Source organism: Oncorhynchus gorbuscha, linkage group LG09 (assembly GCF_021184085.1).
Source record: "Oncorhynchus gorbuscha isolate QuinsamMale2020 ecotype Even-year linkage group LG09, OgorEven_v1.0, whole genome shotgun sequence".
Classification (NCBI taxonomy): domain Eukaryota; kingdom Metazoa; phylum Chordata; class Actinopteri; order Salmoniformes; family Salmonidae; genus Oncorhynchus; species Oncorhynchus gorbuscha.
In genome coordinates, this window is record NC_060181.1 from 56,438,565 (window position 1) to 56,457,071 (window position 18,507).

At 41.2% G+C, this 18,507-nt stretch overlaps 2 protein-coding genes across 3 annotated transcripts; one reads left to right on the forward strand and one right to left on the reverse strand.

The window, feature by feature from the left end:
• Window positions 1-1,087: 1,087 nt before the first annotated feature.
• On the forward strand, window positions 1,088-9,534 carry LOC124043800 (mannose-1-phosphate guanyltransferase alpha-A-like). Of its 2 annotated transcripts, XM_046362774.1 has the most exons (13): window positions 1,088-1,295; window positions 1,798-1,895; window positions 1,976-2,079; window positions 2,422-2,614; window positions 2,763-2,822; window positions 5,824-5,954; window positions 6,136-6,150; window positions 6,942-7,082; window positions 7,170-7,264; window positions 7,341-7,387; window positions 7,470-7,562; window positions 7,734-7,902; window positions 8,253-9,534. In XM_046362774.1, the coding sequence occupies exons 1-13, from the start codon at window positions 1,256-1,258 to the stop codon at window positions 8,351-8,353; spliced, it is 1,287 nt and encodes a 428-aa protein (XP_046218730.1). In that variant the 5' UTR covers window positions 1,088-1,255; the 3' UTR covers window positions 8,354-9,534. The 2 variants fall into 2 exon arrangements, with proteins under 2 accessions (XP_046218730.1, XP_046218731.1); XM_046362775.1 differs by lacking the exon at window positions 6,136-6,150 and having other exon boundaries at window positions 1,089-1,295.
• A 115-nt stretch (window positions 9,535-9,649) lies between these two features.
• si:ch1073-416j23.1 (rac GTPase-activating protein 1) lies at window positions 9,650-16,863 on the reverse strand. Its single transcript, XM_046362773.1, has 17 exons — window positions 16,760-16,863; window positions 16,566-16,657; window positions 15,953-16,155; window positions 15,554-15,690; window positions 15,395-15,467; window positions 15,212-15,265; window positions 15,032-15,130; window positions 13,544-13,688; window positions 13,288-13,454; window positions 13,010-13,165; window positions 12,819-12,914; window positions 12,521-12,719; window positions 11,057-11,162; window positions 10,658-10,790; window positions 10,309-10,435; window positions 10,029-10,131; window positions 9,650-9,889 (listed from the first exon to the last, which is right to left on the reverse strand). The coding sequence occupies exons 1-17, from the start codon at window positions 16,819-16,821 to the stop codon at window positions 9,835-9,837; spliced, it is 2,007 nt and encodes a 668-aa protein (XP_046218729.1). The 5' UTR covers window positions 16,822-16,863; the 3' UTR covers window positions 9,650-9,834.
• Between the last annotated feature and the right edge of the window lie 1,644 nt (window positions 16,864-18,507).

An 18,507-nucleotide genomic window follows, 5' to 3' on the forward strand; every position in this document is an offset into this window, starting at 1 on the left:
TTGCCCTGCCGGAAGCTGGGTCCGCAGTGTGTAGGGCCCTTTAAAGTCATGAGGAGAATAAACTAGGTGTGTTATCGATTACAACTCCCTTCCTATTATCGTATTAACCCCTCGTTTCATGTGTCTCTCCTCAGGCCGATGGTAGCTGGTCCCCTGCAGGACAGTGAGGTGCCGGAGGTCCCTCCCCCCCCTCTGGACATCGAGGGGTCCCCGGCATACACGATCCGGGCCATTCTGGACTCAAGACGCCGGGTGAGGGGCCTGCAGTACCTCGTGGACTGGGAGGGGTACGGCCTGGAGGAGAGGTGCTGGGTACCAGTGGGGGACATCTTGGATCCATCCACGTTGAGGGATTTCCATCGCCTCCATCTGGATCGCCCTGCACCTCGTCCTCCGGGGCAACCTCGAGGCCGGTGTCAGCGCAATTTGTCAGGAAAACCGTGGACATGGTTGTCTTACGCAGCAAGCTAGAATAAATAACGTAGCAGTTTAGAATAATTAGGCTAAAGTTAGTAAAAGGGTGAGGGTTACCTAAAATTTTCTGTTAACCTGCTACGAAAAGTCACTTGTACTCTATCTAGTCACAACCCATTCATTCTGATTCATTCACGCCACTGTGGCAAATATTTTTTATAATTAATGCAAGATAGAGCAGCACCTTCATTTTGAATAGTAGCAAATGACTCACAGTGGGCAGAACAAGCAAGGAGGCGGGCAGAGCCAAGCAGAAGCTAGGGAGAACCAATGGGCTCGTTCTAGCAATTATTTGCATATTTCCGTTAGGGAATAAATACCTGCTCTTTGAAGTGCTGGTGTGCAATAACTCAATTCGTCCATGTACTCCTGAACAACACACATTTTTGGAAACTTTAACAAAGGGTAAAGTCTACAAAAACGCATTCCTCTCTGTTTGTTGCAGGTATGGAGATCAAAAGCTTCACGGTTAGAAGGTTAACAGAATGCCGGCCAAAATCCATCCCTCTCCACCTTCTCTCACTGCCGGCAACTGGGCTTCCTCTCATCACCATATTTGGTAGGAAGTGGAAACCACTACCGGATGCTTCACAATTATACATCCGTTAATCTCTTGCTTATTGTTCTATGACTGAGGTTTTAAGATTCTCTTTCTGACCCGCAAAATAACTCACATTCCCATAATCCTCCACATTCCTTTACGCGGTGACGTATTGACCATAACAAACAACTCTGGAAGAGCATATTTGATCCAGGTTAGACAGCTACCTACACATTCAAAATGCTGAAGGCTGTGATTCTCATTGGAGGCCCGCAGAAAGGTAAGTGTTAAATAAATCACTATTTTACAAATGCCTACATGTTCATTCTCCAGTACTGCTATATAGCCATGTATCTTGCTAACGTTAGGTAGCTAGCCTTGCTCTAAAGGGCTAGCTAGCTAGATGATAGCTAGCTAACGTTAGTTGTAATGAATGACGTGGAGTGATCATCGAAACCCTCCGGTGCAGTTTGCATATCTACACATTTTACCAATAAGCATTTGGTCGAAAAAGCAAGCAAACAAACAAACGATTGCATGGGTGACAGTTTACCATCAAGATAGTTGATAGCCTGGCATAAACTTTCTGTGCTAGCTACCAGTACTTGCATTGGACTTAATTGAACGAGTTGGGTGCGTTCAACTCCTTTAGAATATAATAGGTTAGAGTGCTTTTTACTACATCAGAATCTAGAATGGAATAATTCGTTTGTACTTTTCCTAAGGTAACGTCTGAAAATGTTATGTGATCAACTGAGCAGGTGACTTTCATTGTCATACAGGGACACGGTTTCGACCGTTGTCATTTGAGGTCCCAAAACCCTTGTTTCCAGTTGCTGGTGTGCCCATGCTACAGCATCACATTGAAGCATGTGCCAAGGTCGGTTAGCGCTGATTAAAAATGATCAATTTCTACATCTTCATTGGTAGAAAGAAACATGGTTTTAATTTTCCCCATAGGTGCCAAATATGAAGGAGATTTTGCTTGTTGGCTTTTACCAGCCAAATGAAGAACTTACCAGATTCATTTGTAGCGCACAGCAGGAATTCAAAATCTTAATCAGGTAAACAAGAGGATCTTACAGAAATGTCATAAAACAAACAGAGCACATGAAATCAAATTTATATGTCACATACACATGGTTAGCAGATGTTAATGCGAGCGTAGCGAAATGCTTGTGCTTCTAGTTCCGACAATGCAGTAATAACCAACGAGTAATCTAACCTAACAATTCCAAAACTACTACCTTATACACACAAGTCTAAAGGGATAAAGAATATGTACATAAAGATATATGAATGAGTGATGGTACAGAACAGCATAGGCAGTAGATGGCAGTAGATGGTATCGAGTACAGTATATACATATGAGATGGATCATTGATAAACTTGTTGAACCTCTGTAGGTATTTGCAGGAGTATGCTGCTTTGGGCACTGGGGGTGGAATCTACCACTTCAGAGATCAGATTCTATCAGGTGGCCCAGAGGCATTCTTCATCATGAATGCTGACGTGTGCTCTGAGTTTCCTCTACCAGAGATGCTCAACTTCCAAAAAGAACACGGAGAGCCAAGCAGTTTCGTCATCATGGGGACAACTGTGAGGAGACATCCATGATTTCTATGGCTATGACCAAGACCAATACAGGGAAAAGTTAACAATTAATTGTTGGGAGTATGTTTGATGGGGACATTGGGGTATAATTCCTTTGACTTTCATTATTTATTTATTTTTCTTTGTTTTGCAGGCAAACAGAAAGCAGTCCATGAATTATGGCTGTATTGTGGAAAACCAGCAAACAAATGAGGTGATGATGCAGCACATTTTTAGTCATGGACAATTCCACAGTAACAGAATTTGCGCTGAGACTCAATCTTTCACTTTATGTATGCCAAACAAAAACCATTGATTTCAAAGTTTAACAAACCATACAACTCTATGCACAAGGACTACTTTTAACAATTTACACTGAACATTTTGCAGATGCAAAGTTAGGTAACGGAATTTCTATAAAATCTCCATGTCTTCAAAAATGTAATATCTGCTCCAAATTTAGATTAAACAACGTCTGCATAAAGAATGGGGTGTCAGCTATGACATTGACTTTGAATTTTTTTTGTTTTGTTATTGAACTACAGTAAGTGAAGTGGATTTACACCCGGTAACGGAATTTTATCATGGGTCCTTGATCTTTACTACACAGAAATGCATAATTAAGGATATGAACGTCATTCTCTTCTTGGTGATGTATCCTAAATAGGTACACAAAGGTTTAAATATGCAATATCCCCTTAGCATATTTGGGTATTATTCAACACACTGGTTATTATTTTAATGAGCTCTACCTCCAAACTGGCCAAACCTGAACCAATTATAGACATTTATGTTTCACAAGTTTGGACATCACAGTAGAGCTCAGTACAGTTCAGTAAAATATACACTGATGTACAAAATGTTAGGAACATTCGACTGACCGCGTGAAAGCTATGATCCCTTATTGATGTCACTTGTTAAATACACTTCAATAAGTGTAGATGAAGGGGAGATGACATGTTGAAGAAGGATTTTTAAGCCTTGAGACAATTGATTGTGCATGTGTGCCATTCAGAGGGTAAATGGGCAAGACAAAAGATTAAGTGCCTTTGAACGGGGTATGGTAGTAGGTGCCAGGCGCGTTGCTTTGTGTGTCAAGAACTGCAACGCTGCTAGGTTTTTCACGCTCAACAGTTACCTGTGTGTATCAAGAATGGTCCACCACCCAAAAGACATCCAGCCAACTTGACACAACTGTGGGAAGCATTGGAGTTAACATGAGCCAGCATCCCTGTTGAACGCTTTCGACACCTTGTAGAGTCCCATGCCCTGATGACTTGAGGCTGTTCTGAGGGCAAACGGGGGTGCAACTCAATATTAGGAGGGTGTTCCGAATGTTTTGTACACTAGTTCAGTAGAGTACTTTAAAATACAGTACATTAGTGTACTCAACTCTAGTGTGCTCTACTGTGTATTGTACTGAACTCCACTATAGTTTTCTTTACTGTACTGGGTTGTCCCAACTTGTGAGCCCAACTGGTCTGTGACTACTATGATTTCCCACTGTAGCCAATTCATTTGCAGAAATTCTGTTACTGATTATTTTTATTTACACACACACATTATTTACATTCAAAAGTTGTCACAGAAATGTCCTTGTTTTTGAAAAACAATAGTCCATTAAAATAACATGAAATTGATCAGAAATACAGTGTAGACATTTAATGTTGAAAATGACTATTGTAGTTGGAAACGGCTAATGTTAAGTGTTTTTGAATGGAATATCTACATAGGCTTGCAGAGGCCCATTATCAGCAATCATCACTCCTGTGTTCCAATGGCACGTTGTGTTAGCTAATCCAGGTTTATCATTTTAAAAGGCTAATTGATCATTAGAAAACCCTTTTGCAATTATGTTAGCACAGCTGAAAACTGTTCTGATTAAAGAAGCAATAAAACTGGCCACCTTTAGACTAGTTGAGCATCAGCATTTGTGGGTTTGATTACAGGCTCAATGGCCAGAAACAAAATAACTTTCTCCTGAAACTGGTCAGTCTATTCTTGTTCTGAGAAAATGAAGGCTATTCCGTGTGAGAAAATGCCAAGAAACTGAAGATCTCGTACTACTCCCTTCACAGAACAGCACAAACTGGCTCTAACCAGAATAGAAAGAGTGGGAGGCCCCAGTGCACAATTGAGCAAGAGGACAAGTACATTAGTGTCTAGTTTGAGAAACGGATGCCTCACAAGTCCTCAAGTGGCAGCTTTATTAAATAGTACTCGCAAAACATCAGTCTCAACGTCAACAGTGAAGAGGCGACTCCGGGATGCTGGACTTCTAGGCAGAGTTGCAAAAAAAAAGCCATATCTCAGACTGGCCAATAAAAATAAATGATTGGCAAAAGAACACAGAGGAACTCTGCCGAGAAGTCCAGCATCCCGGAGTCGCCTCTTCACTGTTGACTTTGAGACTAGTGTTTTGTGGGTACTATTTAATGAAGCTGCCAGTTGAGGACTTGTGAGGTGCCTGTTTCTTAAACTAGACACTCTAATGTACTTGTCCTCCTCTTGCTCTCTCCAGAAATTCCATTAACCGATTTGGTAATGGAATTGAGTTAATCACGTAATAGTTCATAAACAAAATTGATATCATTACTAACTAATTGATAGGTCTACATTCTGTGAACTTTAATTTTTAGGGAGAGAAATGTGAAAATATCTTAATGATATGGGTTTTTGGTAATGGAATTTTAAGGCAATGTTATTTAAACCTACAGAAGGCAGAACAAATTCTCAAACTAAATATGTGTTGATATTAGTTGGCAGGGGTCTTTACTTCATGATTGTGTTTTGATGTAAAAACCTTAAGACTTATTCTCCTAGATGTATTCTATGACCTCTTATCCATCTGTTTGACCTCAAATCAAAGCCTGTGCTTATTTGTAATTTTTAGGATGGAAAATGGTTGAAAAATGTATTTTTTCTAAAGTAGACTTACCTTTCATTTGAAATGCTCCTATGAACTTTACATTGACATTTTAGTCATTTAGCAGACATGCTTATCCAGAACAATTAGGGTTACGTGCCTTTCTCAAGGGCACATGGACAGATTTTTCATCTAGTTGGCTCGGGGATTTCAACCAGCAACCCTTTGGTTACTGGCCCAACGCTCTTAACTGCTAGATTACTTGCCATCCACTTTATGTTGGTGCTTTTCTATGAACATTGGACAGTTCTTACTTGATTCAGAATGTAATCTCCTGCTCTTATTTCAGGTTTTACATTACGTGGAGAAGCCTAGCACTTTTGTTAGTGACATCATCAACTGTGGAATATACCTGTTTACCCCAGAGATCTTCCAACACATTGGGGCAGTCTTCCAGAAGAACCAACAGGACATGCTGTTGTAAGTGGGAGGAATCCCTCGGGGACCCTATCTTGGGAGCATAGAGCTCCTATAAAGATCCTAGGATTTCTGTGCGTGGGAGTGGTGCATGTGCATTTTTATCAATTCCTATCCTTGGTTGTCCTTCATGTCTTTTTTTTCCTTTCCCCTTTCCTGCCATCATTCCGTTTCCCATCACCAGATATCCATATGAGGGGTAAGTCGGTACAGCTAGGCTGCACAGTGTGGTTGTAGAGCTGGGCATTAGTAAAATACGTCACACAAAGATGTTTCTTCATGGAGTCAATACCAGCACGTGGGGTGATGACAGTAGATCATTCTTAAAGCTGCAATGTAGCACTTTTTGGGTGACCTGACAATTCACAGAATTGTGAGTTATAGATCTTTCATTCTCATGGAAAGCAAGTCTAAGAAGCGGTAGATGTTCTATGTGCACTATTTCTATGCCGCCTGTGCTTAAGTGTTTTGTACACCAGCTTCAAACAGCTGAAAATACAATATTTTTGGTTATTGAAAATCGATTTCACAGCGGTTTAGATTGTACAATGATTATCTATACATTGCTTGTTTTGTCAAACTTTCCACACTGCACATCCTCATCACTTTTCAATATAAGTTGGCATACAGATCTATACAATTGGTTATTAATCACATGTACAATCATTTCAATAACATTGACACATTCAAAAGGGGTTGTGATAGTTGTATATTACGATTCTTTGAGTATGTGTACCATTACTCAAGTCAACCATGTTGCCTCTTCTTCTTCGGTCAAATAAATGTTCCTGTCACAATTCATTTTAATTCTACTGAGCTTGTCAACTTAACACCATGTATCCTTAAGCACTTGTGAATCCTCTACTCACTTTTGTTTACAGCCCTTAACGGTCTTGTTGCCTTTCAAAATTCAATCAGAAATAGTTGTGATCTACCTTTGGTAAACACTTTTTACTACAGAATAGTCTCATACATTGATCTCTTCCTCAGAGATGAGCAGACCAATGGCAACGGCTGGCATCGGGCTGAGGCCATTCGGTTAGAACAGGACATTTTCACAGCCCTGGCTGGGCAGGGCAAGCTCTACGTCTACAAAACACCTGCCTTCTGGAGCCAGATCAAATCTGCAGGGTGAGTAAGTAGTCTCCATCTGTGAAACCTGAAGACGTCGGCATAGTGTACTGTCATGAATCGGCTTCATCTCATTTTTGTTAACAGGTCTGCAATATACGCCAGTCGGTTGTACCTTAACCAGTACCATAAAACACATCCTGAAAGACTGGCTACAACTGACGGAGGGCCTAGAATAAGTGGTAAACTAATCCAGTACTCTTAGCCTTGCAGTTTCTAGTTTGTTCACACCAGTGATTTGGTTTTGTTGTGTCCCAGGAAATGTTTACATTCACCCAACAGCCAATATTGACCCTACTGCGGTGGTAAGTGCTTCTTCTCCTCAGTATTAATACTTACACATACAGCACAAGACACAAACATATTCCTAATAATGTTTTTCTATAGTTGGGTCCCAACGTCTCAATAGGCACAGGAGTGACCATCGGGGCTGGGGTGCGTGTGAGAGAGTCCATCATCCTCCACGGGGCTACCCTACAGGCAAGTAATTGCCAGTGGCAAATGTCATTGTTTAAATTTGCCAGTTCCCCAGGCGAAAAATGCTGAAATGGCTCTTCCCTTGATAGCTCATATTTTTTATGATAATGTCAGTGTTTTAAAGTAGGATTGATAATCGAGTGACCCAATTCCATTGTCATATGGTTCTTTTAGGATCACAGTTGTGTGTTGAACTGTATAGTGGGGTGGGACAGCACTATTGGCAAGTGGGCCAGAGTTGAAGGAACTCCCAGTGACCCAAATCCAAATGACCCCTATGCAAAAATAGACAGTGAAACACTCTTCAGAGATGGAAAACTCACACCATCAATCACCATTCTTGGTAAGTTTTGTATACTTTCACATTTAAAACACCGAGTTGAGCTGGCTTGGTTACGCATACACCATAGTCCTTTCCAGCACAGTTTCAGAAACTACAATATCAGAGCTAGCACAGTCTGACGTTAGTGTGAAAAAGATATTGGATATGTGTTTAGATCATGTGAAATAATTGTACACAAAAGTTAAACTACATAAATCACCTGCCCAGATCCACTTGCCCCCCACTCATCACATTCTGCCACATGGCCTCAAACTGCATCATTCTGTTTCTCGCCGTCGTCCACGCTGTTTCAATAGTGTGTGAACGACAAGATTGGCAATGTTTTAATATGCTCTTGTTTCCCCCCCCAGGTTGTAATGTGACTATCCCATCGGAGGTGATCATACTCAACTCAATTGTTCTGCCACACAAAGACCTCAACAGGAGTTTCAAAAACCAAATTATACTGTAGTTAATTTGCTGCGTTCTGTGTTCATTTAGTGTCAAACTAATTAAGGATTGTAGCTTGAAGAACAATGTCACTGCCTCTGGGTTATTGTATAGAAGATGACACTAGGTGTTGGAAAGATTGTGTAGGTTTTAGCCTTTAAATTAAAGGATGTAATGAGATGGTTTGGAGGATGATAGTGGGTCGGTTAGATTACCTCGACATGAATGTCATCCCGTAACTTTGAGCGGCCGCACGCGTTTTGGTAAAATGCTGAGGAATGAGTCGAGAAATGTAAACCACTCAATTTCAGAGCTATGGATGCAACCATGTTGAGGCTAGACAGTGTTTAAACATTGGTGTAAAACAAGCTTTTATTTTGGATTCTGATGGGGTACGACAGTTGAGCTAAACACGAGGTATAAGTTAGTCTTCAAGAATCAAAAGGGTGTGGGCACACAATTAAGTCAAATGGATGTAGGAACTAAGGATTCTAATTTTACATTTCTGCACTATCCCTATGATTAGCTCTGGATTCACTACCATGTAAGGGAAATTAAAAATGGTTATTTTGGCATAGGGTTTGGTAGCAGTACTTACCATTCATTGGTGCTTGCCTAGTTACTGAAATGTCATCTTGGAAAAAAGTGAAAGTCTGCAGCTGATTTAGTAAGATTGCAAAATGAAAGGAATTGGTTTGCTGTTTAATTTGGAGGGGTAATTTGGGGGCCTTTTTTTACATGTGCTTTGATTAAAACATGACCATTAATTGCAAGCGTTTACTTTCTCTGAAAGAAATGACTGCCTCATGTTGTTTTTGGTTAAAGAGGCAAGCAGTAGTTCGAAATAAGTGGCAACCTTGCCAGTTTTGGTAAATAGCTGAGGGATGGGGCTGTTGAACTGTACCACTTCAAATTCATAGACAGCGCTAGGGATGCAAGGACTGACCAACCATGAGAAAGTTTAACCTTGAGGCTAGTGTTTGTCCAAAAATGAATGTACCAATTGCAATCAAGAAATGTTTGCTTTAAATTTGAACATGGCAGAGAACTTAGATTCAGGGCTGTAGGAGAGATTTCCTGTAATGAGTAGCCATTGATTCTGTACATGTGACAATCAAATGAGAGATTGTTACCCAGTATAAAATTGTTGCTGCATGCCTAATTTTCTTCAAATAAAGCGCTCCTTGTTTAAAAAACACAAAACCACCGTTTAACTAAATTGCAAAGGTCTGTGCGCCAAGTATAGGAGAAAAGGTGTCGATTCTCACGTTCATGCAGAAATGTTTCATTTCACAGATCTCTCCATTTAGAAACAGTATAACAGTTTCATAATGTAGTTTATTTAAAGTTTCTCATGCATTAGTGTGGTTCCTAAAATGTACACCATTCTAACCCTTATACTCCATGTTATGATACAAAACAACATTTAACACTGAAAAGATAGCCAAATGTGAAGTGCTTTAGTTACTCATGAATATACCAACAGTCTATGCCACAATGATATCAGTTGGGGGATGTGAAGAACTTATTTTTGCCCGGGTCAGTCTTTGCCCTGTTACTGAAAAAATAAAAATAACACCACAAGTGACAAGATTGTCACAAGAAACAATGAAGAGCTAGCACATCATTGTCATACTATCTACAATAATTAAAACATTTTTGTAATTTGCTTAAGAAAAAAAATCAAGTGGTCTTACGTATTGTTGAAGGCATTCTTCATTCTGCCCTTTAGAGAACCACTGGTAGGAGTCTTGGGGTATTTACTCAGCTCAGGGGAAGTCAGCGGTTTAAACAGACGATCTGAAGAGGTGGTACATTCATGTTAGAGGCACCATGATGATTTAGCATTTGTCATAGTCCAGCATCATGTACACAAGTAACACCGGTGACATTTGGGTGAGGGCTGTTGAGTCCCCATTGATGGGGGAAAATGTAATAGCACAGCAGCTTAGTGTTGCTGGCAAGTTGTGCGTTTACCTCGGTCTGTACTGCGGCTCTCGCTATTGATGTTGGCGTCGACAACTGATGATATAACTTGGTCCCTCGCCACCATGATGAGGCGTTTCCAGTACTCAGCAGGGAACGACAGCATTCTGCCTATGACCTTAGAGATTAAATCAACAAACCAGTTTCACAAATAGAGGCATCATGCCGAATTCAAATTGTATTACCATCTCTATGGGTGACATTGACAGTGCAAGAGTTTCAGCACCAAATCACTGGAAATACTGTGGCACTTAACCTTTTTTTTAACCTTCATGAACACTGCTAAATACTGGAATAGTGATATCAATTGCATTACATTCATGCACAAGACAGTGCCCACCATTGGCTGAATGTTTGTGTCCCTCATAATGGTCATCGGGGAGGGCTCTGCCATTCCATGTCCAACAATGGTTGGTCCAAACACTCTGGACAAATTGTTCTTGTCCATCTGACAGAGGGGGCTCTGCATGACTCTACAGTGAGAGGGAAGGCAGTGTGCAGTTTTTATTAAGACAAACCTCTTATTGAATAGAGACTTCCTGTTTACTCATGCAATAAACTGCAGCCGAGTGGTCCAATTTTGCTTAACTACAATTATCGTGACGACTTATGGAACTCGACATTTCTGTAACTGCAAGTTGAGAAAAATGGGTCAACGTCACAAATCAGTGCCCGATCATGGAGAGAAACCCAATAAAATCACTAAAGCCAGAGGTATCCCATCACCCGTAGGTGTTACCTCTGCAGATGAAGCATGAGGAAAGCCAGTGTCTCTCTGTTGGGCTTAGGCAGATCCCCTATGGCCCGGTACATTATTGCTGCGCTGTTGTCATCATCTGGAATCTCTGTAATTGATACACATCCCCATCAGCGAGGCCCTTGGGACACCGTAAGATAAAGGTAACAATGCCGAGAGATACAGTACACCTCAAATCTATAACCCCTCGGCGGATTGTAATCTTTCAGCTGATTCGCTCACTTCATTATGACCGAGAAGGCCTCGAGAGTGTGGAAATTAGAGTTCTTTGTAGCATATATCTATTATTGGCTGCCAAGGCAATCAGACAAAAGCAACCCTGAGCTCCCTCAGACGTCAACGCAATTGACAAAAGAGAGGTGCTATGTCCTAAAGTCAAATCGGCTTTTCTAAGAGGCAGCGAGAAAGACTGATTTAGATTGGATAATTCCCGGCACAAATTACCACTTACCCTTCACTCAAGATCATATACAAGATTGAAGCGAATATGCTGAAAGTAGACAAACTGGGCTGGGAGAAATATTGAGCGTTGATCGTTTTACAGTCATCAGGGTGTTGGTCAGGAGTCACAACGAAATAACCATCTGCTCTAAATGGATGAACTTAAGGAAACACATTCCATCTCTCTAGCACTTTATACCTAAAGCTTTCCAAGGCGATATTGAGATCATTAAAAGTCCATCCATGAGTTACTGCCAAATGCATTCTATCAAGCATTCCATTTATGTAGATTACATAGAGCAGATACTCTAGCGTGGCTTAAAACCAGAGGCCAAATCGCAAAGTCGATGAGTTCAACACTCAGATCCTGCTTTTAAGTTCTGGGTCCACGCATTCAGAGAAAACTTCTCTTTTCAAGTTACGGGGAAGTCTATGGGCCAAAATGTCACTTCTGTAATTTGAAAGATGCCAACACCTGCAAAAATCATGATTTATACAAAGCATTGGAACTAATGCATCCCGTTGGGTCACGACAGCTCTACGGTACCATTTATGTAGTCTGAAAAATCTATTGCAGACAGACTACGATTGTATTGGTTCTGCACAGTGGTTATAACCTAGTGCTCTTCAGTGTTAATAATCCAATACAATTGTAATCACAGCTGCTCAACAGGCAATTTAGACCACCTCGAGAGTATGACTATTGTATACCCTCTACTTGAGAAACTATGGCTGCATTTAGACAGGCAAACCACTTCTGATCTTTTTTTCCACTAACTGGTCTTTTGACCAATCATGTCCGCTCTTCACATCAACTCTTTCAGAGCTCATCCCGATTGGTCAAAATGTGTGAGGGGAAAAAAAAAATCTGAATTTGTCTGTCTGTAGACGCAGCCCAAGTGTCCCTTCCATTTGGTAGTGTGACATCTTCGTGACAGTGGAGTAGTCCCAAATGGCACCCTATATAGTGCACTGCTGTACAACTGTTGACCAGGGAACACATACCACAGGCCTCCATGAAGGTTCTATGCAGCCTGAAGGTGATGAGAGGCTCCTTCAGTTTCCTCAGGAAGTCCTTGAGAAGTCCACAGACAACGTGGATCTCATCCACTCTACTGAGCATGAGCGGCCTTTTCCCATTAATGTATCTCTCCCTCAGCGCCTTCACCATACGCTCACCCCCAGGAACACGGTAGATGCCTTTCTGAAACAGAGGGAGGAGGAAGTCAAACTTATACATGTTGATAACTAGGCAAATATAAAACGTCTGAATGGAAAGTATTCCAGATTGAGAATAACATACCTCCTCCAATCCTCTTTTCTCAATTTCATTCACGCACTGAACAATAATCTGAGGGATTCTAGGCTGGGTAGGTGGGGCAAAGCTCTCTAACGTGTCCTGCAAGTGAATGTAAATAAATGAATAAATAAATACATATATCACAAACAGAACAAAGCAAGGTTGGAACCTTAGGGAATATGGAGTTGCTGTACCTCAGCTCCATGAGCTCCACATGAGGCAGAGCAGCTTTCTAGGCACTTCGGTTTACATTCGGGATGAGCTACCACACGGCAGTCCCTGCACTTCACAGCCATCTTCCCAAACCGGATCCTCTTCCCACATGGAACACACGTTTCTGGACGAATCACCTGAAAAGGGCCCACCCAGATGGCTAGAAGTTGCATTCACATTCTAAATAGTACTAACAATTCCTATTCAAGAGTCCATACGTTGTTTAACATGAGACGGGAATCCATGAAACAGTTCTTACCGTTTTAGACAGGAAGTAGTGTCGCAAAGTTTTGCTAACAGTGGGAGTGAACACCTGGTTAAATCTAGGCTCTGTGGTGGACTCCATTTCTGTCATGGTGTCCGGCTCCACGGTAGTATCATGATCAACAGCGGTTTCATCATTGGGAGTCCACACGGACGTTTGCTCTGAAGAACAGAAATGTTGACAATTTATTTGAATGGGAATTGGGAAATGTCGCTTGAGCCACAGCGACCGTGGAGTACATCTCCCTTACCGCCAACAGATGAAATCTGGTGCTCCTTCCGGTAAGTCCTGGGTAGTTTCTCAGGTGTTTCCTGGGTGATGTCGATCACCATGTGAATTTGACCTCCACTCTCTGGGGTTGTGACGGACGCGGTCACAATCGTAGTCTCAACTTCCTGAAGAGTGCGAAACACTTGCCATTGTCACAATTCGTATTTCATTAACTAATCTGATCATGCCATGCTAACGGAGTTAGTCGGTGCTGAATTGTCTTTGTTCACAGAGTGAAGTGGTCTCTAAAGCGCATGTGGGAGGAGAAGGAATGTGACCGAGGTAGACAAAGACTACATTCCAAATGTCACTATTTCTTATATACTGAAGTAGTACACCATAGAAAATAGGGTGACATTTCCACCTGTGCACCGAAAGGATGACACCGAGCAGAGGGCCCGGAGACTGACGAATGAGCCACCTAATAGCAAGTGACAACCCACTGGGCACAGACGTCAGTCCAATACCTAGTTGACCGAGTTGTCAACTAGTGCGAATGCAACAAACAAAATGTCACCATGTCATTGGATTTAAGTTAAAAATATGAAATTCCCTTGCGGTGACCAATTCAAATCCAATCAGTTTTCCATGTGAATTCAGTCAGATATCTTTATTTTAATTTTATTTCACCTTTATTTAACCAGGTAGGCTAGTTGAGAACAAGTTCTCATTTGCAACTGCGACCTGGCCAAGATAAAGCATAGCAGTGTGAACAGACAACACAGAGTTACACATGGAGTAAACAATTAACAAGTCAATAACACAGTAGAAAAATAGGGGAGTCTATATACAATGTGTGCAAAATATCTGGTTGAAATGACATGGAAACAACGTTGATTCAAAGAGTTCTTGTCGAGTGGCTAGGTCCAGGGACCCAATGGCCAGGAACACAGATGATTCCGCAGATTAAATGTCTAACCAGGAACGGCTAATGTCTTAACTGTATTCTAAACCATCATGGGTACAAATTAACAATTCTGTTAATCCAGCAAGGTTCTTTCTATCCCACAAAATGTTCAATGATTTATTTTCAAAAAGACACAAGCTCTAATGACCTGCTGATAAAATGAATGTATACGTTTGAAAAAAAAAAATTGTTTCATATTTTTGTGCTTAGGGCTTAAGATAGACTGGCTGAACCAAGTCACTGTCTCCCCGGTGAAAAGGCCTTAGTTCCACTCCAGCTGATTCAAATAACTTCCAGAAAAACTAGACTGCCATTGCATTGTGAAGCCAAATACGTTTTAGCAGATGATTGTGTAAAACCAGAGGGCGTCCACTTTTAAAGAAAGGAATAAGCATCAATTTGCAACATGAACAATTCAGAGTCCATTTTGTGTGGTTGAAACTGAAACCCTAGTGAATTTCTCTTATTGAAGTTAACAAATCCATGGACCTCCACGTTGCAGCCTTAGGTTGATGAAAAGAATGTTTGGTCAAAAATCACTCGTATTTAGCCTTTGCTTACCTTTTCCATTGGTCTTCTTTCAAGGAGATCGTCTGAACGGCCACCTACTCTTCCCCTCTTCCCTGCGTGCGCACCGACAGTCGGTCCCATGGAGGAGCGCTGGTAATGCCCAGAAGTGTAGAACATAGGTCAAAGCACCATCGTAATCATAGCTTCAACCGCAAAGAGGTCCGCACTTACCCTTTTTTCCCTTGCTCTCGACTTAAGTGGTTTCACGGCTGTCACATCCAGGTCCTGTTCATATCGAAAACAAAATATTCACGGTAAAAGGTGACACATGGACAAGCCACATCCAGCTTTGACATTTAATTATGTGGATGTTCAGTCATAAATACCAAAAATGTTTTTTTTTTAAACACCTACCATGTCATCATCAGTTCTATCGTAACTGATATCAGAGTGAGACAGGAATGAAGACTCATCGATGACAGATAATCTAATGAGAGAGCAGAAGAAACAAAATAAAAACACAAAATAAACAATGCGAAGTCATCTAAAAAGTAACGGCTGTACGTGCGATACCGTTTGCTCTTGTGCTGGGTGACGTTGGCTCCCCTGTGGTTGAAGTTGGCCAGCAGAGATCTCTGCTCGTCATTCAGACAGGCATTGGACTTGCTGTCGTGGACCAGTATGTCACACATCAGTTGCATCTGCCGCTGCTGCGTAGGAATACAATATGACAGTTAATAGGGAGGACATGTCCGGCCTTCATTACATACGTTACGAATCAAGCCATGCATTAATTTATGAACGTTGAAGTGCATCACTGATAAGTTCACAAGTTTTACGCAAAATATAATGGTGCTACTACATTTTCCATGAATAGGACACCGACCATGACATTGTGAAAGTCAAGGACTTCGAACAGTGTAAATCACGAGTTCCAATAGGACAGTGCAACAAGGTTAAAAGGAGCCATACCAGGTATTGAAAGTCTGCCTCAGCCTTGTAGCGCTTCTTGATCTCCACATCGACCTGGTTGCGACAGTGTTTTAGTTTGACCTCCAGGGCAGCCTGGGCTATGTCGGACTTCAACAGTAGCGCCTTGTGCCTCTTCAGCTCCAGCTCTGCATGTAACCATTTCTTCCTTGTGGCATCATAGTTATTTACTACCTCGATAAACTCTGGCAGAAAGAGAAGACGAAAGCGACGAGGCTTAGGTCAGATACCAATTTGAACGCTTTTAGTGGAATACACCTTGAAACGGTTCTCAAGTCACATGTCTGAGACTATACTGTAGTGTACCATTCAACATTGTCTGTTCACATTTTAGGAGCCGTAACACTTCCTGAACGGAAAGAAACTAAACAACATGTACACACAAAAAAATGGATTTGACTGGACATTCACTTATATAAGTCCCAGGTAAGCCCATGGAATGTAAACATCTGAAAAGGAATATGGTATTGCAGAATGGACTTCTAAGTCTGTGAAACAGACACTCTGGCCAAAACCAAAATGTATAGTGTAGAGCCAGAAAGAAAACCTGCATTCTGCAACAAGTTCACAATGGCTATTCAGATTGCATTCTTACCAAGTTCAGTGTTGTTCATTGCATTTTCCTCCACAGCAATCCGTTGAAGGCACAGAGAGAGAAGCTCCCTGATAAAGGCTTCACCCATTTTACTGATGGATAGAATAGTTTGCATCTAAATACATTGAGACGCATAGAGCAATGGCCTAAAAATCGAAAACAATCAATAGGCCTACACTACAGCTCCTCCTTACCTTTCAGGTAGAACGCAGGGTGTCAAATGAGCATGCCTGCCGGGAGCCAAATAAAAGCCCATACCTATCACTGGGATAATCCAAACTGCACCGAAACAGGTAGGCTATTTCATGGATTTAAATGAATAAATCAATCAATAATCAATACGTATCACTAGTTTCAAAATCAATAGCCAATAAATAATACATTACGACAATTTTGGATATAATATCACATTAATATTTGAGGACTAAAATAGGAATACACACCTAAACATAGAACATTCTAATTACAAAGCGCGCGCACCTGCTGCTGGATATGTGGACGTGACCACCGAGCGCGATCCGGTTACCTGTCCAACAAACAGCAGTGGTGTTTAGTAGACCTGGCCTACAGGTCGGCAATATAATGTAACTTCTTAACAATGTTATTTGATGTTAACATTTTAGCCTACACGCTAGTAACATCACACACATTTACAAAAACCGTCGGCGCTGAACCAGTAGGTCTATCTGGGCATAGGAGGCAACGATGAATGACGAGTCTCCTGTCTAGCCCAGTTAGCTACCATTCATTTCCCCATTAGACTGTAGTGATGTCAAGGGCATAACTTTGTTTTGGATATTGGGGGGGGGGGGGGGGGGGGGGGGTGTCAAAAGGAAAAATACATCCAAAAATGTCCTGAAAATTTGGTCAATATACCCCAATCACCATTTATTGTATTACCATCCCAAAGTGCAATTTTAACCTTCCCAAAATAAAATACTTCATTTATTTTTGTTTGATTTGCCAACATGGGTCTACTGTAGGACCTACAGTAGGTCATTCACAGTGATTTTAAAGGCTAATAAGAGTATTACTGAAATAGATAAACAGGGCTGTCAACTAAGCCAGAAATTCACCTCTAAAAAGGCCAACATTGTAATAATATTCAAGTCTATTTCGCATAAATGGACAGGTAACTGACAAAATAAAGGGAACACTTGTGTAAATGAGGTATACAAAGTCTATTGAAAGCAGGTATTTCCACACAGGTGTGGTTCCTGAGTTAATTAAGCAATTAACATCCCATAATGCTTAGGATTTTGTACATGTAGGATATAAAAATGCCAGGTTGCCCATTATTTTGTCTACCATGGCAAAAGAAGAGAGCTTAGGGGTCTCAAAGGAGCATAGGGGGTTTAAAGGGCGTGCATCTCAGTCACCAGATCTCAACCCAATTGAACACTTATGGGAGATTCTGGAGCAAGGCCTGAGACAACCACCATCAACAAAACACTAAATTATGGAATTTCTCCAATAGAGTTCCGGACACAAATTGAAGCTGTTCTGGTGGCTCACTGAAGCTGTTCTGGTGGCTCAACGCCCTATTATGACACTATGTTGGTGTTCCCTTTATTTTGTCAGTTAGGCCTACCTGTACATAAATAATTAGCCTACATTTCAAAGTGTAGCCTAGGATATATGTACACATTGATGCTGATATGAGGGAGGCACCAGGAAATGTAGCCAAACTTTTAATTACATACATTTAGGCTAAACGCCAGTCATGTTTGACAAATATAATGTAGGATTATATTAACATTAACATCTAAAAAGCTTGATTTTGTTGACATACTCGAGGAACAGTTTGTTCAGATCAAATGGTCACAAGAGTGGAGAGAAAGGCCAGCACACATCACCCACCTTGCAATCTGAGCAGAAGCCGTCAGCATTTTGAAACTATTTAATCATAAACTTAATTGTTTAAATCCTGGAGGTGTTATGC

Excerpts from the sequence above, each read along its gene's own strand:
- si:ch1073-416j23.1 (XM_046362773.1), bottom strand. The coding sequence starts at position 16,821 with ATGGGCTTTTATTTGGCTCCCGGCAGGCATGCTCATTTGACACCCTGC. Across the intron at positions 15,131-15,211 it reads CGAGAGCAAGGGAAAAAAGG|CGCTCCTCCATGGGACCGAC; the intron begins GTAAGTGCGGAC and ends GGGCATTACCAG. Across the intron at positions 13,166-13,287 it reads ACTACTTCCTGTCTAAAACG|GTGATTCGTCCAGAAACGTG; the intron begins GTAAGAACTGTT and ends GGCCCTTTTCAG.
- LOC124043800 (XM_046362774.1), top strand. The coding sequence starts at position 1,256 with ATGCTGAAGGCTGTGATTCTCATTGGAGGCCCGCAGAAAG. Across the intron at positions 1,296-1,797 it reads CATTGGAGGCCCGCAGAAAG|GGACACGGTTTCGACCGTTG; the intron begins GTAAGTGTTAAA and ends ATTGTCATACAG. Across the intron at positions 2,823-5,823 it reads AAAACCAGCAAACAAATGAG|GTTTTACATTACGTGGAGAA; the intron begins GTGATGATGCAG and ends CTCTTATTTCAG.